Source organism: Mycteria americana, chromosome 5 (assembly GCF_035582795.1).
Source record: "Mycteria americana isolate JAX WOST 10 ecotype Jacksonville Zoo and Gardens chromosome 5, USCA_MyAme_1.0, whole genome shotgun sequence".
Taxonomy (NCBI): Eukaryota; Metazoa; Chordata; class Aves; order Ciconiiformes; family Ciconiidae; genus Mycteria; species Mycteria americana.
In genome coordinates, this window is record NC_134369.1 from 70,066,520 (window position 1) to 70,086,291 (window position 19,772).

The 19,772-nt window shown below is 56.2% G+C and overlaps 1 protein-coding gene across 6 annotated transcripts in view; it reads right to left on the reverse strand.

Annotated features, from left to right (window-relative positions):
- Positions 1-12,316: 12,316 nt before the first annotated feature.
- The window catches only part of SAMD4A (sterile alpha motif domain containing 4A), a 106,838-nt gene continuing 99,382 nt past the window's right edge, over positions 12,317-19,772 (reverse strand). For 2 of the 6 annotated variants that reach the window (XM_075503914.1, XM_075503912.1), the window contains 5 exons: positions 19,498-19,616; positions 16,894-17,095; positions 16,481-16,607; positions 14,681-14,764; positions 12,317-12,582 (listed from right to left, as the gene is read on the reverse strand). In XM_075503914.1, coding sequence (XP_075360029.1) covers positions 12,554-12,582; positions 14,681-14,764; positions 16,481-16,607; positions 16,894-17,095; positions 19,498-19,616 — 561 coding nt within the window. In that variant the 3' untranslated portion in view covers positions 12,317-12,553. Of the gene's footprint in view, positions 12,583-13,447; positions 14,765-16,480; positions 16,608-16,893; positions 17,096-19,497; positions 19,617-19,772 lie in introns of those variants that run through there. The other 4 variants (XR_012776036.1, XM_075503913.1, XM_075503911.1 and 1 more) reach the window with 4 other exon arrangements.

Consider the following 19,772-nt stretch of genomic DNA (forward strand, 5'->3'; position numbering starts at 1 on the left):
CCTGCCGTGTACTGTGCATAGCAATGAGCTTGGTGTCTGCCAGCTGAAGCTGTACTGCTCCTTCAGGGTGGGCAGGCTGTCCTAAAGATGCTGCCTCCCTGCTGTCCTCCTGGGATGTGATGCTGCTGAGATTCGGGGGGGGGGGGGAGAAATAAAAAAAGTACAGATCCAGACTCCCAAGGAGCGTTGTGGCCAAAGCTTTGCCAAGGGGCAGCATGGAGGGAAGGAGGATGGTGCGGGCTGTGTGTCTTGCACATCTTCCAGCTGCCCTGCCACTTCCCAGTGTCCAGAGTCAGCAGAAGGAAAGCAGGCCGTGCTGGCATGCTCCAGGGAAGTCCCTTTGTCACCCTTTCATGCTCCACATTTGCTCTTCTATATTGCCAGGCAGTTTCAAGGGGCAGACGGTGTCTGTGCTGCGGTTGGAGCTGTGGCCGCACTGACAGATGAGCGTGACCTGCAAGCTGCCGACCTCTGGCAGGAGCCCTCAGCAGGCTGCGTTGGCCCAGGCTTTTCTGCAACCTGGGTGAGAAAAGGAGAGGAAAAAGATGTTAAATGCCTACATGAAAATTAGCAATCGCTTCTTTAATCTCTTACCTACTTCTCTGTGTTGAAGCACGAGATAAACTAGGCCAGGGTGGGGAAAAGGCAACCAGAGAAGTTTTTGGGCTGCAGGCAGGGATGGGGAATCTGCTGGTACAGCGTGGTTTTGTGGGCGAATGCTGTAGCAGTCAGAAATGGAGAAGGAGTAATGAATGAAAGCTCCCTCCAGCCCTTCGTGGTTTTTTTTCCAAATGGTCTGTCCTGTTTGGAAATAACCCTCCTAGGAAGCCCCAGGAGCGTTGTCAAGAATTGTCTTTGTCGTGAAGCTGACTTACTTCTGCGTTTCCCACGGTTGTATATTAAAGCTGGTGATTGTGGTGGGGAAACGGCCTGTTTGTCAAAACAGGCGCTTCTGCAAGAAGTTTTCAATTCCCTGCCTTTTTTTCTTTTTTTCTTTTTGTTTTCTTTTTTTTTAGGTGTGGTATTGGGAAGGAGCCTCCCTGGTTTTGTGATCATGGGAAAAATCTGTTTTCATTGGGGCGAAAAAATATTCAGCTTGAAAATGTTTACAGCTCAAAAAACCAGAAGGGAGCAACAAGAACCAAATCTGTAAAAGAACCAAAAGCTGTTATTGAGATGATGACCCCCCATCCCTGACCCACCCCATCTCACAAGATCCAACCTGCTTTATCACGTGCTCTGGTCATTTCCTGATACCCTCCAGTGGGACGTGTTGCTTCTCAGTTGTTTTTTTTTTCAAGAGTCCCCTATATAAGCAGCTTCTTTGTGTTTTTTTGCTATCACTGTGGTTTACTTTTGGGTTTCTCCCACCATTTCCTGCACATGTGCTACGGAGAGACTGGTCAGCTTGCCCAGCCAGGTCCTCGGTGCAGGCTCTTTGGTCCTCTCCCCTTGCGTTCCACTCTCAGGTGCAGGCTTATACTTTGGCTCAGGCAACTTTGCACAGCTAGCAGCCCCGGGAGGTGGGTGGGTGGTTGGTTAGTTAGTTCCTGCTTAGCTCACGGTGTGAAGAAGTGGCCTTGGTTCCCCTGTGGTGTGAATTCCCTACAGAGACCTGGCTGGTGGGTCACTTGCTCTGCCAGCACGTCCCAGCTGTCCCTGATGTGGGAGCTTGCTGGAGATGGGGATGCCTCTCCTGGAAACCCTGGGCAGATATCTCCTGCCCAGCTGCATTGCTTGTGACTGGACCTCATGCTGTCTTCGTGCTCTTGAGGCCATGGTAGATTTTTGTTCTCTGCTAAAAAGCACAAGTCCCAAAGCTTCTTCCTCGAAGCATGCTCTTGCATACAAGATCCTGCTGCTGGTCATCAAGAGCGGTCACGTAGGTGGTGCGTAACGAACGCTGCTGCCCAAAGACGTGAGAGCTGTCAGCCCAACCCAACCTGTCCCCAAGGGAGCTCGTGGAAACGTGGCCAGCCTTGTGGTTAGGTCTTTGAGAGGAAGGTATGAGGAGCCTGGGCAGCACCAGCAAGCTGGGAAACCCCTGACCAGAGGGCTAGCTTGCAGCTCTGAGCGTTCAGCATTGGGGACCTGCAAGCTAGAGTAGGACTGGTGTGTCCAGCGGTGCAGTATGGGTTCCTGAGTGGGTGGCTGTTGTCCACGTCTCGCCCAGGCTGAGTACCTGTCAGCACTTGCGGGGGGAGCATCAGAAGAGGTCTGCCTTTCCTTGGGCATTTTACCCAGGGAATACCAAAATAGGCTTTTTCTAGGCAAAAAAATCTGCCTTCTGAGTGATTGAGTGGCTGCAGCTGAGGGCTCTGCTCATCCTGGAGGCTTTATGCAGCCACCGCAACCTTCCGGCGGCTCATAGTTGCTTAGTGAGCTCAAATTGCTCATTACCTGGCCTCTGGTTTCTGCCCCTGCTCTCTCGAGTGAGTTGTCAGCGTTGGGAAAGAGCCCCCAGTCAGCCGTGCCCTTTGAGCTTTGGCTGAGCCCTTCTGCCGAGCTCCTGGAAATAACCTTTATGAAAAGCTTTGCCTTCCAGTTGCATTTAAAGTTGCAGTCATGATTTAGTAGTTGACAGGATATAAAACATTAAAGCTCTTTTTAATAAGTCTTGGGCGGGGCTGTTAACAGGGGCAGCAAATAAATCACAGTATTCAAAGAAATTTTGTGAAAATACCCGAAGAATATAATCGCGGGGAATTTAGTTATTTTTTTTTAACAACTTTGTATTGTGTTTTTGGTGTTGGGGCTTTGCAGGGGCGCTTTTGGCAGAGCGGACCGACCACGTTACCTCTCTATTTGCTCTGCTGCTCCATACCGCGATTGCAACAGTAAAGCAAAGGTTAAAAATCCACCGTAAGAGTGGCTAACTGAGCTACACGGGCCTGTAAACTATTTTAAAAGTGCTACGGCAAACCACAACGGTGCTTCTTTTGCCCGGGGTGTATGAATGCCACCAAGGGAGCAATTCCTGGGTGGGTGTCCACCACTCAACCTTCACGTCTGACCTGGGGAACCCTTTAGCGGGTGCCACGGGAGGGTGTTCGTGCCTCGGCTCCGTCCCGCCCCGGCCGTGAGCGTCCGTACGCTCCCCGCTGTTCCCCTAGAGAAGCTGGATCTCGCCATACAGCTGGCATTTCTGTAGCTCCCTTGTCCTGCAACGCCCGCGGCAGCCGTGCACCGACCGGCCGGAGGGCTGCGGCAGTGGCTGGAGGAGGTGACATCCATGGCTCCAGCCGGGACATGCTGCAGCGCATCGATGCATAGGAAAAAGGCAAAATTTCTGTTTCCTGTATAAATAACGTTATCAGTATCCAGCCCTAGCGACATTATTACGAGCAGATTAACCAATGAATGACTGGGGGGGTGTACATTTATGGTAAAACAAATGGTAAAATTGTTTTTTACCTGTTATTTTTACCTGCTGCAGGGAGGAAAGGATCGTCCTTCGCGTGTATTTTCTGTTCTAGCCAGAAATATCGCAAGTTGCGTGGCCTGTAGATACGTTAATTATTGGAAAACAAAAACTTTGCCTTAAACAACTGCCCCGTTGGCGTCACCTTCATAACGTACCTGTGGCATACATTTAGGAGCTCTGTTTGTTTTTAAGGTCATGTAGGGTGACAGCCCTTAGGACTGTGTAAATGCTTCCTACGGGGACAAATCTGTGCAGCCACAGGGATGCCAGACCGGGGCCACGGGCAGGCTGCACCTCAGGGCTGTGCTCATCTTCTCCGATCTCTTCTCCATTGCTCATCACCTGGGGAGGAAAACTGGGAGGGAAACGGGTATTATTGCAAGGAGTCAGCGCAGCTGGAGGAGAGACGGAGAAGGATGGGAAAGGTTTTTTGTAGGGAAGCAGCAGCGGGAGGGATAGCTGGCAGGGGGGTTGCAAAGGTCCTGGCCCTGGCCCTGGCCCTAGTCCTGGCCCTGGCCCTAGTCATGGCCCTGGCCCTGGCCCTGGCCCTGGCCCTGGCTGGGTGATGCTCAAGGTCAGTGATGGGGTGAGGGGACAGAGGCCAGGCTGGGTCCCAGCCTCTGCAGCCGCCTGCCCAGGGACGCACAGTCTGTGGCTCCCTCTGCTGAGCCCGGCCCCGAGCTCTGCTCGCCACAGGAGAGGAGCAAGGGCTTTCATGGGGGCTGGAAATGCTTTTCAGGGAGGCCTGGGGGTCACCCCGATGCCAGGCGGGGGGCATGGGGGGTGGGAGAGGGGCACCCAGCCCCTCGGCTGCATCCCGCTGCCGGGTGATGCTGCCCTGGGCAGCGAATGCCCGCCTGCGCTGCCTCGTCACAGGGAAGGAGATGGAGCTGGTTTGTCTAAAAGCAAGGGCTAACCTACCAGGATGATTTTTTTTTTTTTAAATTATTAGTATTTTAAATTGGCCAAAAATCTATTTTCTGTAGAAAAGTGGGAATTCTGGCTGAGCTGGGCAATTTCTCCTCTGACCAGGCTCGCTCAGCAGGACTTTTTCTTAGAGAAAAGAGGGAAAACGCTGCTTTGCTCTTCCAGGCACCGGCAGGCTGTAAGCACTGCTCTGCTGCCTGCCCAGAGCACGGCTGCCGGCCCTGGCTCTGCCGTGGTCCGTCCTTCTCCGACTGCTCCCTTCCTTGGTGCCAATGGCTCCATGGCAGCCAGCGCAGCTCTGGGACCCTCTCTCCCAAATTGCACAGGGATGGGTGCTGTTGCTAGACTAATTTAAGCAGCCATCACCAGGCACCTTGCTGGGAGATGCAGAGAGGTGGCCTCATCTTCATAAAGCTGCAAACCCTGCTCATGTGGACATATATAGCTATATATAGGGTGTCCGTTCTGATCCCGTGCCAGGACCCGTGACCCGCAGGGTGGACGCGGAGACCACGCAGCCCTGCCGGCTTCCACCACCCCGCGCGAGCGATGCCGCAGCCCCGACGTGCCCGTGCCAGGCATACGTTGCTGAGCTATTTGCGGATCCCAATTAAAAATAGCTCGCCGGAGCGCTCCGTGACGCTGCTGAGCCCCGCGGTGAGGTCACGCTCTAAAAGTGCTGTCAAGCATCTGCCTCTGCCGTCGCTGAACAGGGTCAGGCCGCTTCCAGGACCAACCGTCCCCTCGCAGCCTCGGGTTCGGATGCACCAGCTCTAGGAATATTTTCCTCCCCGAGGACTGCGTGGCATCGCTCGCCGCTCACGAGCAGGTGACAGAGGCCACGCCGAGTAAAATAGCCACGCTGCTGGTGACGAGCCTTGTGCTGCTGGCGTGGGCTGCCAGCCCAGGGCCCCGAGGAGCAGCACGGCGGCCGTGATTTGGTATATTGGAGTGGGTCCCTGGCTGGCAGGGAGCCCACCGTTATCATCCAGCCTCTCCTTCGCAGCCTCAACCGACAGACTTGGGGAATTAATTATTCCTTGAACTCGAGGAGCGCTGCTGGTAAAGCCCTCTCCATCTTGATTAAAAACTTTCCTGTAATGGGAAATCCCTGCTTACCGCCACTGATAAATTGTTCCCCTGGCTATTCCCCTCGCTCTTAAATGTGAGGCGTTTGTACCCGCGCCGGGAGCCTGGGGTTAGGGCCAAAGGGACTGGAGCATCCCTTGGGAGGGTGCACCCGGGTGGCTGTGCCGGCTGCCAGGGCTGGGGCTCCTTCTCCATCACCCTTGGGGGCAGGTGTAGAGAAGACCCTGTTAACAGGATAACCTGGGGTTATCCCGCGCCTGCCAGGGATGCTGTGCAAACCAAGACAGCCCCGCAGCTGCTCAAACAGTGGCCACCGGCTCCTGTCTTTGCCCAAGGAGCTGGGCTGGATGTGGGCTGCAGCCTCTGAAGGGCAGGAGATCGGGAGCCCGTCTGCCCCAGGCTGGATGGGGCTCAAGCGTGGCGTAACCCGGGAGCACAGGTTGGTAAAGCCTGTAGTCTCCGCTACTGATTCATCCAACAGCTCCTGACAGCACGGAAATGTTTTTCTTCTCTTGCTTTTCCTGTTTTAAGCCTCTTTCCAGTTCGCCCGTCGGCGGGACCTGCAGACTCTCCCTAACCGCACGGCTGCCGTGGACTTTCCTTGGAGCCTTTTCAGCCCCTCCAGCTCCAATTTTCCATCCCAGGGCTTTTTGCTTTTTCCTCTCCCTTTTCATCCTCTATTAGCGCAACAAACCCGTGCTTTGAGACCCAGACGGCAGGGGCATGTACGTGGAAAGGCAAACTGTTTATGGAAGGAAACGGCATTTCGCTGGGGTTTAGGTAATGCTTTTCTTAGCCCTGTTGGGCGGGCTGATGCACGGTGGGTGCAGGGAGCCGTTGCCTGTGGGCTGCGGATGCTCTCCTGGGCAGGGTAATTCGGGTGGGACCGAATGCCACGATGAATCTTTTCCTCCTGGGGTGGCCCAGCCCGCGATGCTCAGAAGCATCTTTAAATAGAAGGGGCTTGAGGACGTACTTTTGGGGTGCTTGGCCTCATCAGCATTTGGGGAGCTTCCTAGGAGCCTCTTCCAAGGAGAAGCAGCAGATGAGGCTTTCAAACAACTTGAAGAAGCCCCATGTTTGCAGGTTCTTCTCATCATGGGGGACATTAGCCACGCCGATGCCTGCTGAAGTGACACCACAGCAGGGCCCAGGCCACCCAGGAGGTCTCTGGAGGGCACCCGTCATATTGTCCTGACACAGGCAAGCGAGGGGAGATGCTCTGCTCCACCTCATGCTTGCAACGCAGGAAGGACTGGTGGGGACGTGAAGGTTGGGGGCAGGTTGGACGCCCAAGGAGCTCCTGACACAACTCAGACATTAAAAGGAAGCATACAAGAGATGGAAGCAGGGGCAGGGACTCAGGGAGAAGCATAGGGACACTTTGTGGGCATCCAGGGATGGGGCTTGGGAAGCTAAAGCTCACCTGGAGCTGGATCTGGTGGGAGATGTGGACATGCACAAGTCCATGGGGCCTGATGGGATACACCCATGGGTGCTGCAGGAGCCACTGCGAGGCCACTGCTTGTGATCTTGGAAAGGGCACGGTGATCAGGGAAGTTTCTGACTGGAAGAGAGCAAAAATCACTCCTTCCCTCAAGAAGGACAAGAAGGAGGCTCGGGGAGCTGCAGGCCAGTCAGCTTCACCCCCACACCTGCGAAGGTGGTGGAGCAACTAAGCCTGGACACCATTTCCAGACACCTGAAGGACAAGAAGGTGACAGGGAGCCGTCAACGTGGCTTCACAAAGGGAACGTGTGCCCATCCAGCCTTCCGCGGTGCGGTGACTGGCCCAGCGGACGAGGGCAGAGCAGCGGGTGATTTATCTTGACTGTAGGCTTTTGGCACTGTCTCCCACAACACCCTCATGGACAAGCTGATGAAGTACAGGCTGGATAAGCTGACATTAACGTGGGCTGGAAACTGGCTGACCGGCCGGGCTCAGAGGGCTGAGTTCACTGGCACAAAGTCCACCTGGAGACTGGTCACTAGTGGTGTACCCCACGGGTCAATAATGGGGCCAACTACTCTTTAACCTCGTCGATAATGACCTGGACACCGGGATGCTGTCGGCACGTCTGCAGCTAATACAAAACTGGGAAGAGTGGCTGATGGGACCCTCTGGGAAGAAGGACCTGGACAGGCTGGAGAAATGGGCTGAGAGGAACCTCATGAAGTTCAGCAAGGGGCCAAGTCCTGCTGCTGGGGAGGGATAACCCCATGCACCAGTGCGCACCGGGGGCCGACCGGGTGGAAAGCAGCTTTGCAGAGAAGGACCTGCAAGTCCTGGTGGACACCAAGCTGCCCACGAGCCAGCAATCCACCCTTCACCGCAAAGGTGGCCACCAGCATCCTGGGCTGCATTAAGGAGACCATTTCCAGCAGGTCGAGGGGGCTGATCCTGCCCCTCTGCTCAGCACTGGTGAGACATACCTGCTGTGCTGGGCCACTGCTGGGCTCCCCAGGACAGGAGGGACAGGGACATACGAGTGCAGCGAAGGGCCAAGCTGATGATTTAGAGCTTGGACTGGTTGAGAAGAGCCTGCAGGAGCTGGGCTTGGTCTGCTGGGAGAAGTGGAGGCTCAGGGGGGATCTTACTGATGTATCCAACAGCGAGGGGGATAAAAACGAGCTACAAGAGGCAATGGCCGCAAGCTGAAACACAGGAAATTCCATTTAAATAGCAGAAAAAGCCTTTTTTTTTAACCATAAGCACGGTCTAACCCTGCGCCAGGCTGCCCGGAGAGGTTGTGCAGCCACCACCCCTGGAGGTAACCAAGCCCACCCCGAGCATCCTGCTCTCGCCGCCCCTGCGCCGAGCGAGGGGTGGGATGGGGCGATCTGGGGGGGGTCCCTGCCACCCTCAGCAAGGCAGCGACGCTGCAGCAGCACCAGCCCCTGCAGAGCCCCAAGCTGAGAAAATACGGAAAAACCTGGGCCAGAAGTCACGGTCCTGCCCTCGGCCCGCGGCAAGCGGCAGTGCCAGCTCAGAGCATCCTTCCCTGCCCGCTCTGGCCCAAGGCGGGTCTGAAATTTGCAGGTTTTTAGCCCGGAATGAGCCCAACCTTAAAAACCCAACCCAAATGTCTCCGCGCACACGTTGAGGCTCTCGGCCAAGGTGGCTCCTCCACGTGCCTCCACAGCCTCAGCTGCAGCCTCCGAGCCGCTCCAGCCCCCATTCCTGCTGATTTCAAAAGAAAAATCCCGTATCTAAACACCTCCCGGGGCGTGGGCATCCCAAAGGGACAGAGAAGCGGCTGCGTGGGGAATGCCGGGGATTTGTAAGCCCTGCCACGGGCTTTAGATAAAGATAATAAACCTCCCTGCAGAACTACGCAACTCCTCCTCCCCTCTTGCCCCCCCGGGGCTGGCCGTTTATTTTAGCCTATTATTTTTTTTTTTTAAAAGTAGGAGGCCATCTGCCAAAAAGAGCGTAAATAAGGAGGCGCCACACCCCAGTGTTACAAAACCTTGTATTAATCATCTCCCTTCACTTTCAATATAACGTTGATATGAAATATAGCCACGGTTCCTAGTTACATGGGAGGAAATGAGTAATAAATACATCGGAGCAAGTTGAAATCACGAGGGTGTTTCACTGGGAACAACATTTGAAAACTGTACACTTGCAAAGACCGGCATCTCCAAACATTAGTATTTCTTTATATCGGGAAGCTTTTACATGTAACAAACATGCGATTTCCATATATGACCAAAAAAAAAAAAAACCAAAAAAAATTTTAAAAAATATGCATTGCTCGGCAACATTAACTAGGCAAAAATAGTTCTTTGTGCACTAACTTTGTACAGAAAAACCAGGACTAAAGGCATGCATGTACAATAAAAGGCTGCCCGGGAACGGCATGCAACAGAAGAGAGTTCAAAGCTTTTTAAAGTAAGCTTACAATATGCATAAATACATAAGGGTTATATATATTAATAAGGGAGGAAGTATTCTGTTTAACATTATTAACATTCCTGTTTTTTTTTTTTTTTTTCTTCCTATTCCTCCCAGAGGAATACACATTCACCTTTAAGTAAAGATAAAGGAATACAAAAAATAAAACTCACTTTGCAAACTCTGATGACTCGTATAAAATCAACTTTAGTGTTATCTTCGCTGTGTGCAAATTATAGACGTCTGCAGGACCCACTTTCCATCAGGCACATTCAGAAAGCCAAACCTGGGGCACGGCCGCACCCCGACATGGAGAAAGGTGACAACAGAAAGAGTTTCCCTAAGTGCTGACCAAACTCGAGCTTCGCTCGGCGCCGCTCGCGGGCGGAAATCACAGTTTTGGATTTTCCTGCTGGATGCTGGCCGGGCTTGCACCCCCCCCCAAGATTTTTTTAATGAGCTGAGCGAGCAAAGGCAAAGCCCAGCTCAAGTCCAGTCGAGCTCAGGGCTTGTCCCTGGGGAGAGGGAGGACACCTCGAAAGAAAAGGGTTTCATTTTATTTCCCTGGGTGTCGCAGCCGCGGGGAGCATCCGCCGGACCCAAGGACACTTGGGCGCTGAGCTGGCCTCCCCCGCTGCAGCCGGGGACGGCTCAGGGGAACAGCACCAGGAAAGGGTCCCCGGGCTGCTGGGGGGGCCAGGGGCTGTCTCTGGGAGAGCGGGAGGGGAGATGCCCGCCCGAGGCCGAAGGCCCCCGCGGCAGCGACATCGCCATCGCCCTCGCCACGCCGGGCGCGTGGTACAAAACAGTTGCACGTGGGGTGAACGGGGGAATACAAAAAAGAAAGGCACTGCCGCTTTATTACTGAAGATTGGACTTCACAGCCTCACTCATGCAACTGGGTTGGTTTTTTTTTTCTTTTTATAAATAGTTTTTATTTTCTTTTAGGATTCGAGCTTTTTTTTTGTTTTTTTTTTTTTGTTTTTTTTTTTGTTTGTTTTTTTAAACTTCTTTCACTGGAGCTCTGCTGCCCGCACTCAGCACAGGCACCCCAGAGCCAGGCAGGACTTCCCGAACGCAACTGAAGCCACTTTTCTTTTTGTTTTTTTTTTTACTTAAAAAAAAAAAAAAACAAGAAACAGCAAACACAACTAAGTCGTTATTAACCTATACACTGTCAATGGAAAATAAGCTCTTTTTTTTTTTTTTTTTAAACAAAAGGAAAAAACAATTGAATTATTTGGTGGTTGTTAATAACAGACAGTATCATGGTTACCAGCCATAGCAAGTTAATAGGTAATATATCCAAAATAATATCTCTTAACAATTTGATAACCTCTGTTTCTACAGTCAGCGAAGGAATAAATAGGATTTCAGCTCCGTAAATACATTCGAGCCTTCCCTGGGGAAGGCTCCCGCCACGGCAGTGGTGTTCACGCCGCCGTTTCGTACAAGCTGGGGGTGCTCGGGGGGTGACCCAGGTCCCCAGCGCCGGCCGGTGCCTGCGGCTCAGCCCCCCGGCCCCCGCTTCGCCTTCACCTCCTCACACCTCTTCCCGACCTCCCTCGCCTTCGGGTTCTCCCTTCTCCGCTCCCCCCGCCGCCCCTCCCCATCTCATGCCTGCCGGGAAGCGGGACGCCAAGGCAGAGCAAACATAAAACGTTGCATTTGGCACTTGGGGTTTCTTTTTTTTTTTTTTGTTTTTTTTTAGAAAACGACTTAAAAATGCTGCGTGACAAATGGATTCACACATCTCCCATCCCCGCCGGCCCAGCCGATGCTCCGGTTCCCGCTCACCCCCAGCCCCGCTCCGGCCGGTCCCAGCACAGGCTGCTGCCCATGGGTGCTCACGGCCGAGCCCGTTTTGGGAATATTGCCGCGACCCCCCGTGGCTGCCGCTCCCACCCATCGCCTCCCGTCATGAATTAATTTTAAATTTGTTATTATTCCATCAAAGGACTCGGAGCAGCATCGGGATCGGCAGGAGTGAAGCCGGCACTACGCCGAGCGTCACCGATGGCTTTTCCGGCCCCGATCTCGCTTTGAGCACAGGATTGAGCCGCGCCATGTCGGATTTACCTAAATTTAATGCCCTCGGACCAAATTTAGCTCCCCGTTATAAGAAGCAACGCGGGGGCGGCCGAGCCACTACTGCCATCCACGTCCCCTCCCTGGCACACGTTTAATGCCAAGAAAACGGGGCTGTGGAGCTGCATTTTGGTGCCCTTTGGGGCTTGGTTTTTATTTGGCTAAATAAAACGGCACGCTCGCTCCTTCCTCCCTCATCGGCCGCCCCGGGGCTGGAAAAGCCCCTCACGGCTGGATTTTGGCAGGCTGGGGGCAGATGTGTAAAGCCAGGATGCAGCACCTTCCCGGTACCCACGCAGGCAAGGCAAGAGACAAGGAAACTCACCCAGCGTCCCCCCCCCCCCTTCACCGACGTCCCCAGGACCCTCCGCCGGGCGAGATGCCCCCCCCCCCACGTCCCCGCACCCCGACTCACGCCGGGGCGCAGGGATGGGGGGCTGACCCCGCGCCCGGCAGACACCCACCGCCCCTCCGCTGCCCTGTGCTCAACGCTGCCTCGAAACTGCAGAGGCTCTTGGCTAAACTGAAAGGAAATTTTGGGGTGTTTTTTGTCGTTTGTTTGGGTTTTTTTGGTTTTTGTTTTTTTTTTTTTTTTTTTTTTTTTTTTCCAAATCTGGGTTCGCCGGGCCAGTCCGTGCCTGAACGCAGCAAAACTCAAGAGACAGGCCCCGAAGGCCCCGGCGGGACAGGCGAATCCTCCCCAAAGGGTTTTTGGTCATACACACCCGCGCGATATTCGATATTCATTCGTATCCTCGTCCAGAAACAGGGTTTGCCCATGGTGCTCTGGTGAACCCTCCGTTGTCAGCACTCTCCTGCCGCGTCCCCCCCCACCCTCCCCATGCTTCTTCATCGTCGCCGTTGATTTTTTGCCTTTTTTTTTTTTCCCCCCCCCCCTAGCATGGATGTAATAAATGACAACACAAATTCCAAGTCTAATGATATGTTCACAAGGACAATCTACACATTCACAAAATTAAAACAGGAGAGAGAGAGAGAGAAAGAGAGAGGAGAGGAGAGAGAGGAGAAAGGATGCAAGCTACCGCTGAGGCTCCCTGCAAGCCCCAACCTCGCCGCTGGACCCGCAGCAGTTGTTCTCCCGGCCAGCGTCCCCGTCGCGACGCCTTCTAGATCGTGGAGGTTCGGTCGACACCATCTGCAAGCGGGAAGGGAGAGTTAGGAGCAGCCCCGGCGAGCAGCCGCTCACGTTGTGCCGGCCCCGGGGGAAGCCGGGGAGTGGGGGGACGGACCCCCAGAGCAGCCCCGACCCACGGCCCCTATGGGGAGGTGGCCCCACGGGGCCGCTCGCAGCCCCCCCCCCCCCCCCGTCTCCCCAAGGGGGTGCAGAAGGGTTTTGGGGTGTCAGCGCTCGGCCGGTGCCTGCGTGCCACCATCCGTCCCCACCCCGCGGCAGCCCCCCTCCCCGCCCAAGTCGCTGTCCCAACACGGGTCCAGGCCTTCTGCCATGTCCCCACGGCACCCCTCCCAGAAGCACAGGGGGTTTCTGGGCAGCCCGGACTCGCCGCAAGGTGGGTGCGAGCCTGGGACCCCCCTCCAGCGGGACACGTTCATGGCCCACTGCCCAGGAGCGGGGGGACGGGGACGGAGCCGGTGCCGGGGGGCTGCCTTGCCCTCAAGCTGACCCAGCCTCGCAACGCCCGCAGAGGATGCAAAATTTTCCTCCATCTGAGGACCACGGCAGGAAAAAAAATCCCCCAGGGGTTGTTTGTGTCTCCCCAGAGCCCCCGTCCCCAGCGCCCCGTGCCAGCAGGGACGCATCCAGCCACAGCCCCGAGCCCGGGAGCGAGAGGTCCACGACCCGTCCCAAAGCCGCGCAAAGGACCCTGCTGCCAGCAGCCCCCTCTCCTCCTCCCCCCGGGCACCAGCAGCTCTTACGGGGCCAGAAATCAACACCCAACAGCATTTCCAGCCCTCCAGCCCCCGTCCCCCGTCCCAAACCCCTGTCCCCGGGACGGAGAGCGGCGGGGGGGCAGCCCCCCAACAGAGCACTCCCTGTTACGCTACCCAGGGCATCACGGCCGCCTCCCTCCTTAAGACTAAAAACAAACAGGTTTGTTACACCTTTTTTTTTTTTTTTTTTTTTTCTCCCCCGAAAGGTTTATTTTTTTAAGAGCTATTTATAGCACGACCGGTTTCGAGAGGCTCGGGGTATGCGACCTGGAAAAAAATAACTCGGAGGAACAGTACCCTGCAGAGGAACGAGACAGCTAAGCCTCGCCTCGGCACACGCTGGAGGAACGCTTCGGGTGACAGAAGTGTCCTTGTTTTCCCAGCCGAGGATGCTGCCGTGGCACTGCCAGGGCCCCGCTGCCTCTTGCGGTCCTTGCTCGCGTGTCCCTCTCCCCGGGACGGGCTGTCGCATCGCTGCAGGGAGCCGTGCCGGCGGTGGGAACCCGGCGGCACGAACCCGGCGGCACTCATCCTCCCCAAGGGCTCCCATCCTCAACCGTTCGACGCAGTCCAGGGATTGCCGGGGGCGAGACCCGAGCTGGTTATTCGGGAGGGTCTGGGCAACGCAGGCGGCCGCGCTCGTCCCGTCGCCGGGGAGTCATCGTTCGTGCCTGGGGGTCCGGTGCATCGGCGAGGGGCGCAGGGCGCTTCTGGTGCCGGTGCTTTTTGCTGTGCCGGCCTCTCCATCGCGCTGCTGCTGCCTTTTCCACCTTCCCTGCCCGTTTTTCCGCCTGGTCCTCCTCCCTCCCTGTGCCCGCTATCCGCCCACCCGGGCTGGCACCCGCAGCCGCCCCAGGCCACCGGCACAGCGCCCGGCGGCCCGCGGCAGGGCTTTAGCCCCACGCCTCGGGGCTCCTGCACCCCCCAGCCAAATGAGGGACGCCGGTGGCAGAAGGGTAAAACGCTCCAAAGCCTGTGAACCGTTCGAGCGCTCTGGCGGCAAGGGCTTTATGGAGAACTAATAACAGACTAGCAAGCTAATACTAATTATTATTAGCAAGCTAACTAGCGGCTAATAAGCACGGACTCCACTAGCGCTGGGCGCGATCCCTGCGTTCGGTTTTACCCCTCTGCCCCGGCTCCCTCGCCGAGAGAAGCCAACGTCCCCGTCCAACCCCCGCCGGGAGCGTCCCCGGGAGCATCCAGCCCCGCCACCGTCCCATGCCCTCACAGCCACAGCCTGTCCCAGCTTTTGGGGGGCGTGGGGCAGGGGCAGGGGCCGGGGGGCTCAGCGGAGGCGGCGTGGACGTGCTGGAAGAGCCCGAGGAGGAGGGAGTGCTCACCGCTGAGCGCGTGCTCCGTCATGCTCAGGCACAGGGACTCCAGCCTGTTGTTGATGTCAGGTTCAGTCACCGGCACCTGGAACTCTGCAGGGACAAAGGGACAGGAGACCTCGGTCAGGGGACCCGGCAGGGACCCTGCTCGCCTGCCCTGCACCCCCTGCCCGCTCTGCCGCTGCTGGAGTGGGTGCACGTGGGGTAGGAAACCCCCCGAAAGATGCCCCAGGAGGGTCTGACCGCCTGGCCGGATTCCGGCAGCGCTTCGCTTCCCGGTGCAATCACCTCCAGCAAGAGACGTTTGCAAAAACAGACGTCACCCCCCTCTTTCTCATCGATAAGGGGAAAATCTGGGGGGACTCAATGGCGTTGCAGCGGAAGGTGGATGGAAATGAGGGGTTCAGGTGCCCGTTAGAGATGCTGGGGGGGAGCTGGGGCGAGCGCGGGACCCCCGCCCTGAGAGGGGCACCCCGGGCTCTCCCCACAAAATCCTGGATACGTGCAGAACCTTCGAGCGGCCCCGGGGAGCTGCCGGTGCAGGCAGCACGCAGGCAGGGTTAGCACTCGGACGTGGGATGGCAGCACAGACCGGCAGAGCCGCCGTCCGGCTTTTCCGTGGCCAGCTTGGCTGCCGCTCGGTCGCCCACGGCCCTGCTGCCACATCCCCGGAGGGGTGAGCACAAAAAAAAGCGGGGGAACGAAGTTTGGTGTGCTGCAACACGCCGGCCCGACCCGTACGGCACCAAAATGCCCTCCCCTTTGCAGCAAGAAGCTTTGCAAACACGGCTTCTGCTACCGATGGCCGGCATCTCCCGCTTGCCACCAGCTGGCAGGAACGTGGGACGAGGTCCAGGAGGGCTGCGGTCCCTGCAGCCCCGTGGGAAGTGTTTCGGGAGCTCAGCCCCGCCCGATTGCTCATTTTCCTCGCAATTCGGTCCCCATCTTTGGCTCCCTAATCCTCCTACGCCCTCATTCACCGCAGGCTAACACGCGAAGAGAAAGCTATTTATTCTCCTTCAGCGCCGGCAGAAATGTGCCCTTGTCCTGGTGTTTAATCAATACCCGAGAACAGACGCCGCTTTTGCTGTACAGGACATTTGCCGCCGAAATTATGCAGTTAAAACACAGCAGGCATGTGACGGGAGGGGAGCTGCCAAGCTGAAACCATGGCAGAAGCTTACGGCTGAGGTTTAGTTTGCTGGGGGAGCGTAACTCCTGCGGTATAAATTGTCACGGTAAGCGTGTTGGTAAGAAAAGGCACGCTTAAAGGCTAACGAAGGCATAAACCGAGAAAAAGGCATGAACGTCCTAACGGGAAGGCTGCTCCAGGTTCAGCAGGAACCCCCATGAATCAGAGGATGCTCCCATAGACGGGAACGTTTTGGCGGCGTTTGGGAAGGAAGCACCGACACAGAAACATTTCCCTTGGCGTGCATGGTGAAAAGAATTTCCCTCGAGTGCGCGAAGGCAGTCCCTCCGCACCGGGTCTCCGTGTCCGTGCACGGGCGAAAAAGGCGATGGAAGAGCTACTGCCCTCCCCGCCTGACACGAAGCCCCTCGGAAGCAAGCTATGTAAGGCACCAGCCCATTTATATATAGGGCCAAGATGTCGTATATAGGGTCAAAATCCCTCCAGCGATGTCCCCGGTTCGATCAACCCAGGAATCCGACTCCCGTCACAGATACCCCGCTCCGGCTGCGACAGCCGGCGCTGCGAGCATGGCTGCAAGCGTGGCTCCTTTCACGCAGCCTCCCCTCGTCTCGCCGGGCGGTGGATAAGCGAAAAAGCAAACGTCTGCTTCCTACCTGGCTGCTGAAACATCAGCATGGTCTGCGGGGAGGTGTGGACCGGCAGCGAGCGCGTCCTTTGCACCGAGCTGTGGCTGCGGCTGGGCATACTGTTGCTGCCCCCGGGGTTGGCAAACCAGAGGTTCTGCGGGAAGCGAAGAAAAAAGGGGTGCAGGATGTAAAACGGAGGCTTCCGTGCCATGTATTTACAACCCCCTTGGGCTCATCTCTCCCCCCTCCACCTCCCGCTTTGCCCCGCTCCTGCCAGTCCCTTTTCTGCGCCCAGCTGCGTGGAGAATAAATCGCTCTCACTTGCTTGGCTTGAATTAAAGAAGAAAAAAAAAAGGGGGATCTGGACAAGTTAGAGGAGAAAAAGCAAAGGAAGCTTATAGGGAAGGGATGGAAAAGCTGGAGACGTAACACCGACCAACCTGTCTGCCTTGCTTGAGGATGGCGGGGCTGGCGGCGGGGCTGCGCTGGGGGGTGCCCAGCAGCCCACTGGGGCCCAGCAGCCCCAGCCGGGCGGTGGGGAGGTTGCGGGAGGGGATCTGGAACTGGCGGGGGTTTCGCCGGCCCAGCCCTGCCCCTGCAGATCCGGCTGTCGGTAAGGAGTTCGACTGGCCAAAGCCTCGGCTGCGGAGAGAGAGAGAAAACGCCGAGGGTGAGAAATTGGCCCCTGCAAGGAGCGAGCGGCTGGTTTGGCGCGCTCAGACCAACAACCAAACGTCCCCGATGGTGCCCCTGTGTCGTAGCGAAGCGCTGGGCTGATGTTCACCACCCTACTGATGTTCGCCACCCCATGCCCATCCCATGGCCACGGGTTCACTGTCTGCTCCTGCCCTGGCCCTCCCATGCCGCTGAGGCCGGTCCTCCATCCTGCACGTGCAATGGGAAGGAGGAGGTTTGGGCAGACAACAGCAGCATCCTTTCTTCTTCCCGTCTGCCAGTCACCCTCCCTCCCTTCTGCAGTTCTCAGATCCACACTATTTTCTTTTTAAAGTTTATTTTACTCCTGCAAAATGGGCCTGTCCTTAAATGCAAGCTAAAATACCGCAGGTAATTCCTCAGGCACTGGAGCTAGCGGCGCCTGATTTCTTGGGTTTTGACTTAAACTCTTCATGCCTTTGAGCTGTACAAAAGAGATCTCTCGTGTGTGGATTCTCTAGTGTCTGATAAAAGTTCAGCTTGTGCTGTTGGGTTTTCTTTACTGGGAATGCTCGAAGGGCTGGTTCTCCCCTTCCAGGAGGTTCATTTTTATGAACACGGTCCTCTCTGAGACTTCTCAAGTTCTGCAAAACTTGGTTAAAATGACCTAAAAAGTCCAAGATTGCCTAGGGAGGGGCCGAGTGAAAGGCACATTCGTGCAGAGGTGGGACTGACTCTGCACCCGCTCCCGTCTCTGCACTGCAAACCTTCATCCAGCTCCCTGTGGTCAGAGCAAAACCATCCGGACCCAAGACCACACAGCCCAAATGTCCTGAGACACCAATCTCAGGACATGAAACCATCTTTACTCCTTGGAGGGGAGGGTTGGACACACCAGCATCCCTCCCCATATGTTTTTGCATTTAAAACCAGAGGGATGACACCAAAATCATCAGGTAATCCCTGGAAACACACGCAGCACCGGTCTCCTCGCCGCGCGGCGTTGGCTTGGTGTCTCTGCCCCGTTAGCTGGGCAGGAGGACGGCAAGGCTGTTATCAGGTTTAAGCACAGCCAAGGATGGGAACGCTCCGCAAACCCACCGCTGCGGTTGCTTTTAGGCTCCCCGTTCCCCCCCTGCCCTTCTCCAGCACTTAATCACCCTCGCAGATGTTTCAGCTCACCTTCCTCCCAGCCCTCACCTCTCCCGCCTGGGCGGGTGGCTGCAAACACGCTTCCGACGACATGAGCAGGCTGGGATCCCAAAACCGGATAAATTTACTAGGCAGGAGTACGACGGGGTTTCTTTAAACCTCGTCCAAAAAAACGCTCTTGCTATTAAATCTCCATGAGAAAAGCAGGACTGGCCACGTGCTCCTTCCTCGCCCGCAGCTTCCCAGGAGCAGAAGAAACGCAAAATGCAAACCACCCAAAAGCAGTAAGGAAACTGGAGAGCATCCTGGGCGGCCCCGGGAAAGGGGCTGGGACCGCTTCGGGCAGCCCCACCTCGTGCCTGGGGTCGGCTTGGGTATGCAGCTAAACTGCTGCGTCGGTGATGGCCCAGACCAAACGGGTCCATCAAAAACCTTTGCTCCTGTCTATTCTGCTTCTGATCCTGCCGCGAGCGTGGAAACTGCTGGTTTTTTTCCATTACAAAATATTTCATTTAATTCCATCGGGGAACGCTCTGGTTCTGCGCGTGTTCCTTCTGAACTCGCACCCCAGCTGTCCCAATGCTCCCGGTCATCTCCACAACACTTGCTTTTTGAGAAAAAAGAACTTGCACAAGACTGCAATAAAACAGACTTCGCAGAATTAAACAAAAGGCTGATACTGTGGTTAAAACTCGTCTAAAAATACCTCTTCTTGCCATAACCCCAATGCTTTCTAGGATCACCCGAAATTCAGCATCGCCTTGGAAGTCAGCAAACCCTGTGTTCGCAACACAGCCCTACCCGGCTTTCTGACCGCAGCCCCCCGGCTCTCCACCCTCCGCAGGCTTCCAGCCTTTTTTTGCCAATTGACGGCTTTTTGGTGAAACTCCAGCACTGATGCAATTAGCAAAGGGCAGCAGCAGGGGCAGGGCCGGCCGCCCAGCGCCGGGGATACGCTGCACAGCTGGGAAGCACCGGGTTCGGAGCCAGGGAGACGCAGCGGGAATTGGTGGGGTAGGCGCCGACCACACACGCAAGCAAACTTACTGCCGCTTGCCCTTCCCAGCCAACGCCTGGGGTTTTATTGCCGAAGCTTTTCCAACCCTTCTCCCTCCCGAAACGTGGCTCGGAACCCGGCGGGATCCGTCCCTCCCGGCTGGGAGACGTCGGTCCCTCTCGAGATGCTCTTGCCGGGTCCCCCAGCCGCTGCGTCCATCCCTCCCCGAAAGCCGGCGTACCTCCTCTGCTGCCGATAGCCTGACAGCTCCAGGAGGGATTTCCGAGGGAAAGACCGAAAGAGCTTCTGCACCTGCTGTTTCCATGACAGCAGCCGCTTCTTCTGGATCTCTGTAAACGCCTGCCCCCCAAAAAAAGAGAGAAAAATAGGAAACATATGAATATTTTTCTGGACAAAGCGAGCAGGGACGCGTACGTGGGTGCGCCTGTAAAGAACAGCAGCTGGAGCAGGCGGTGGCGTGAGCTGAGCCCCATCGGCGAGTCCAGAGGGAAACCC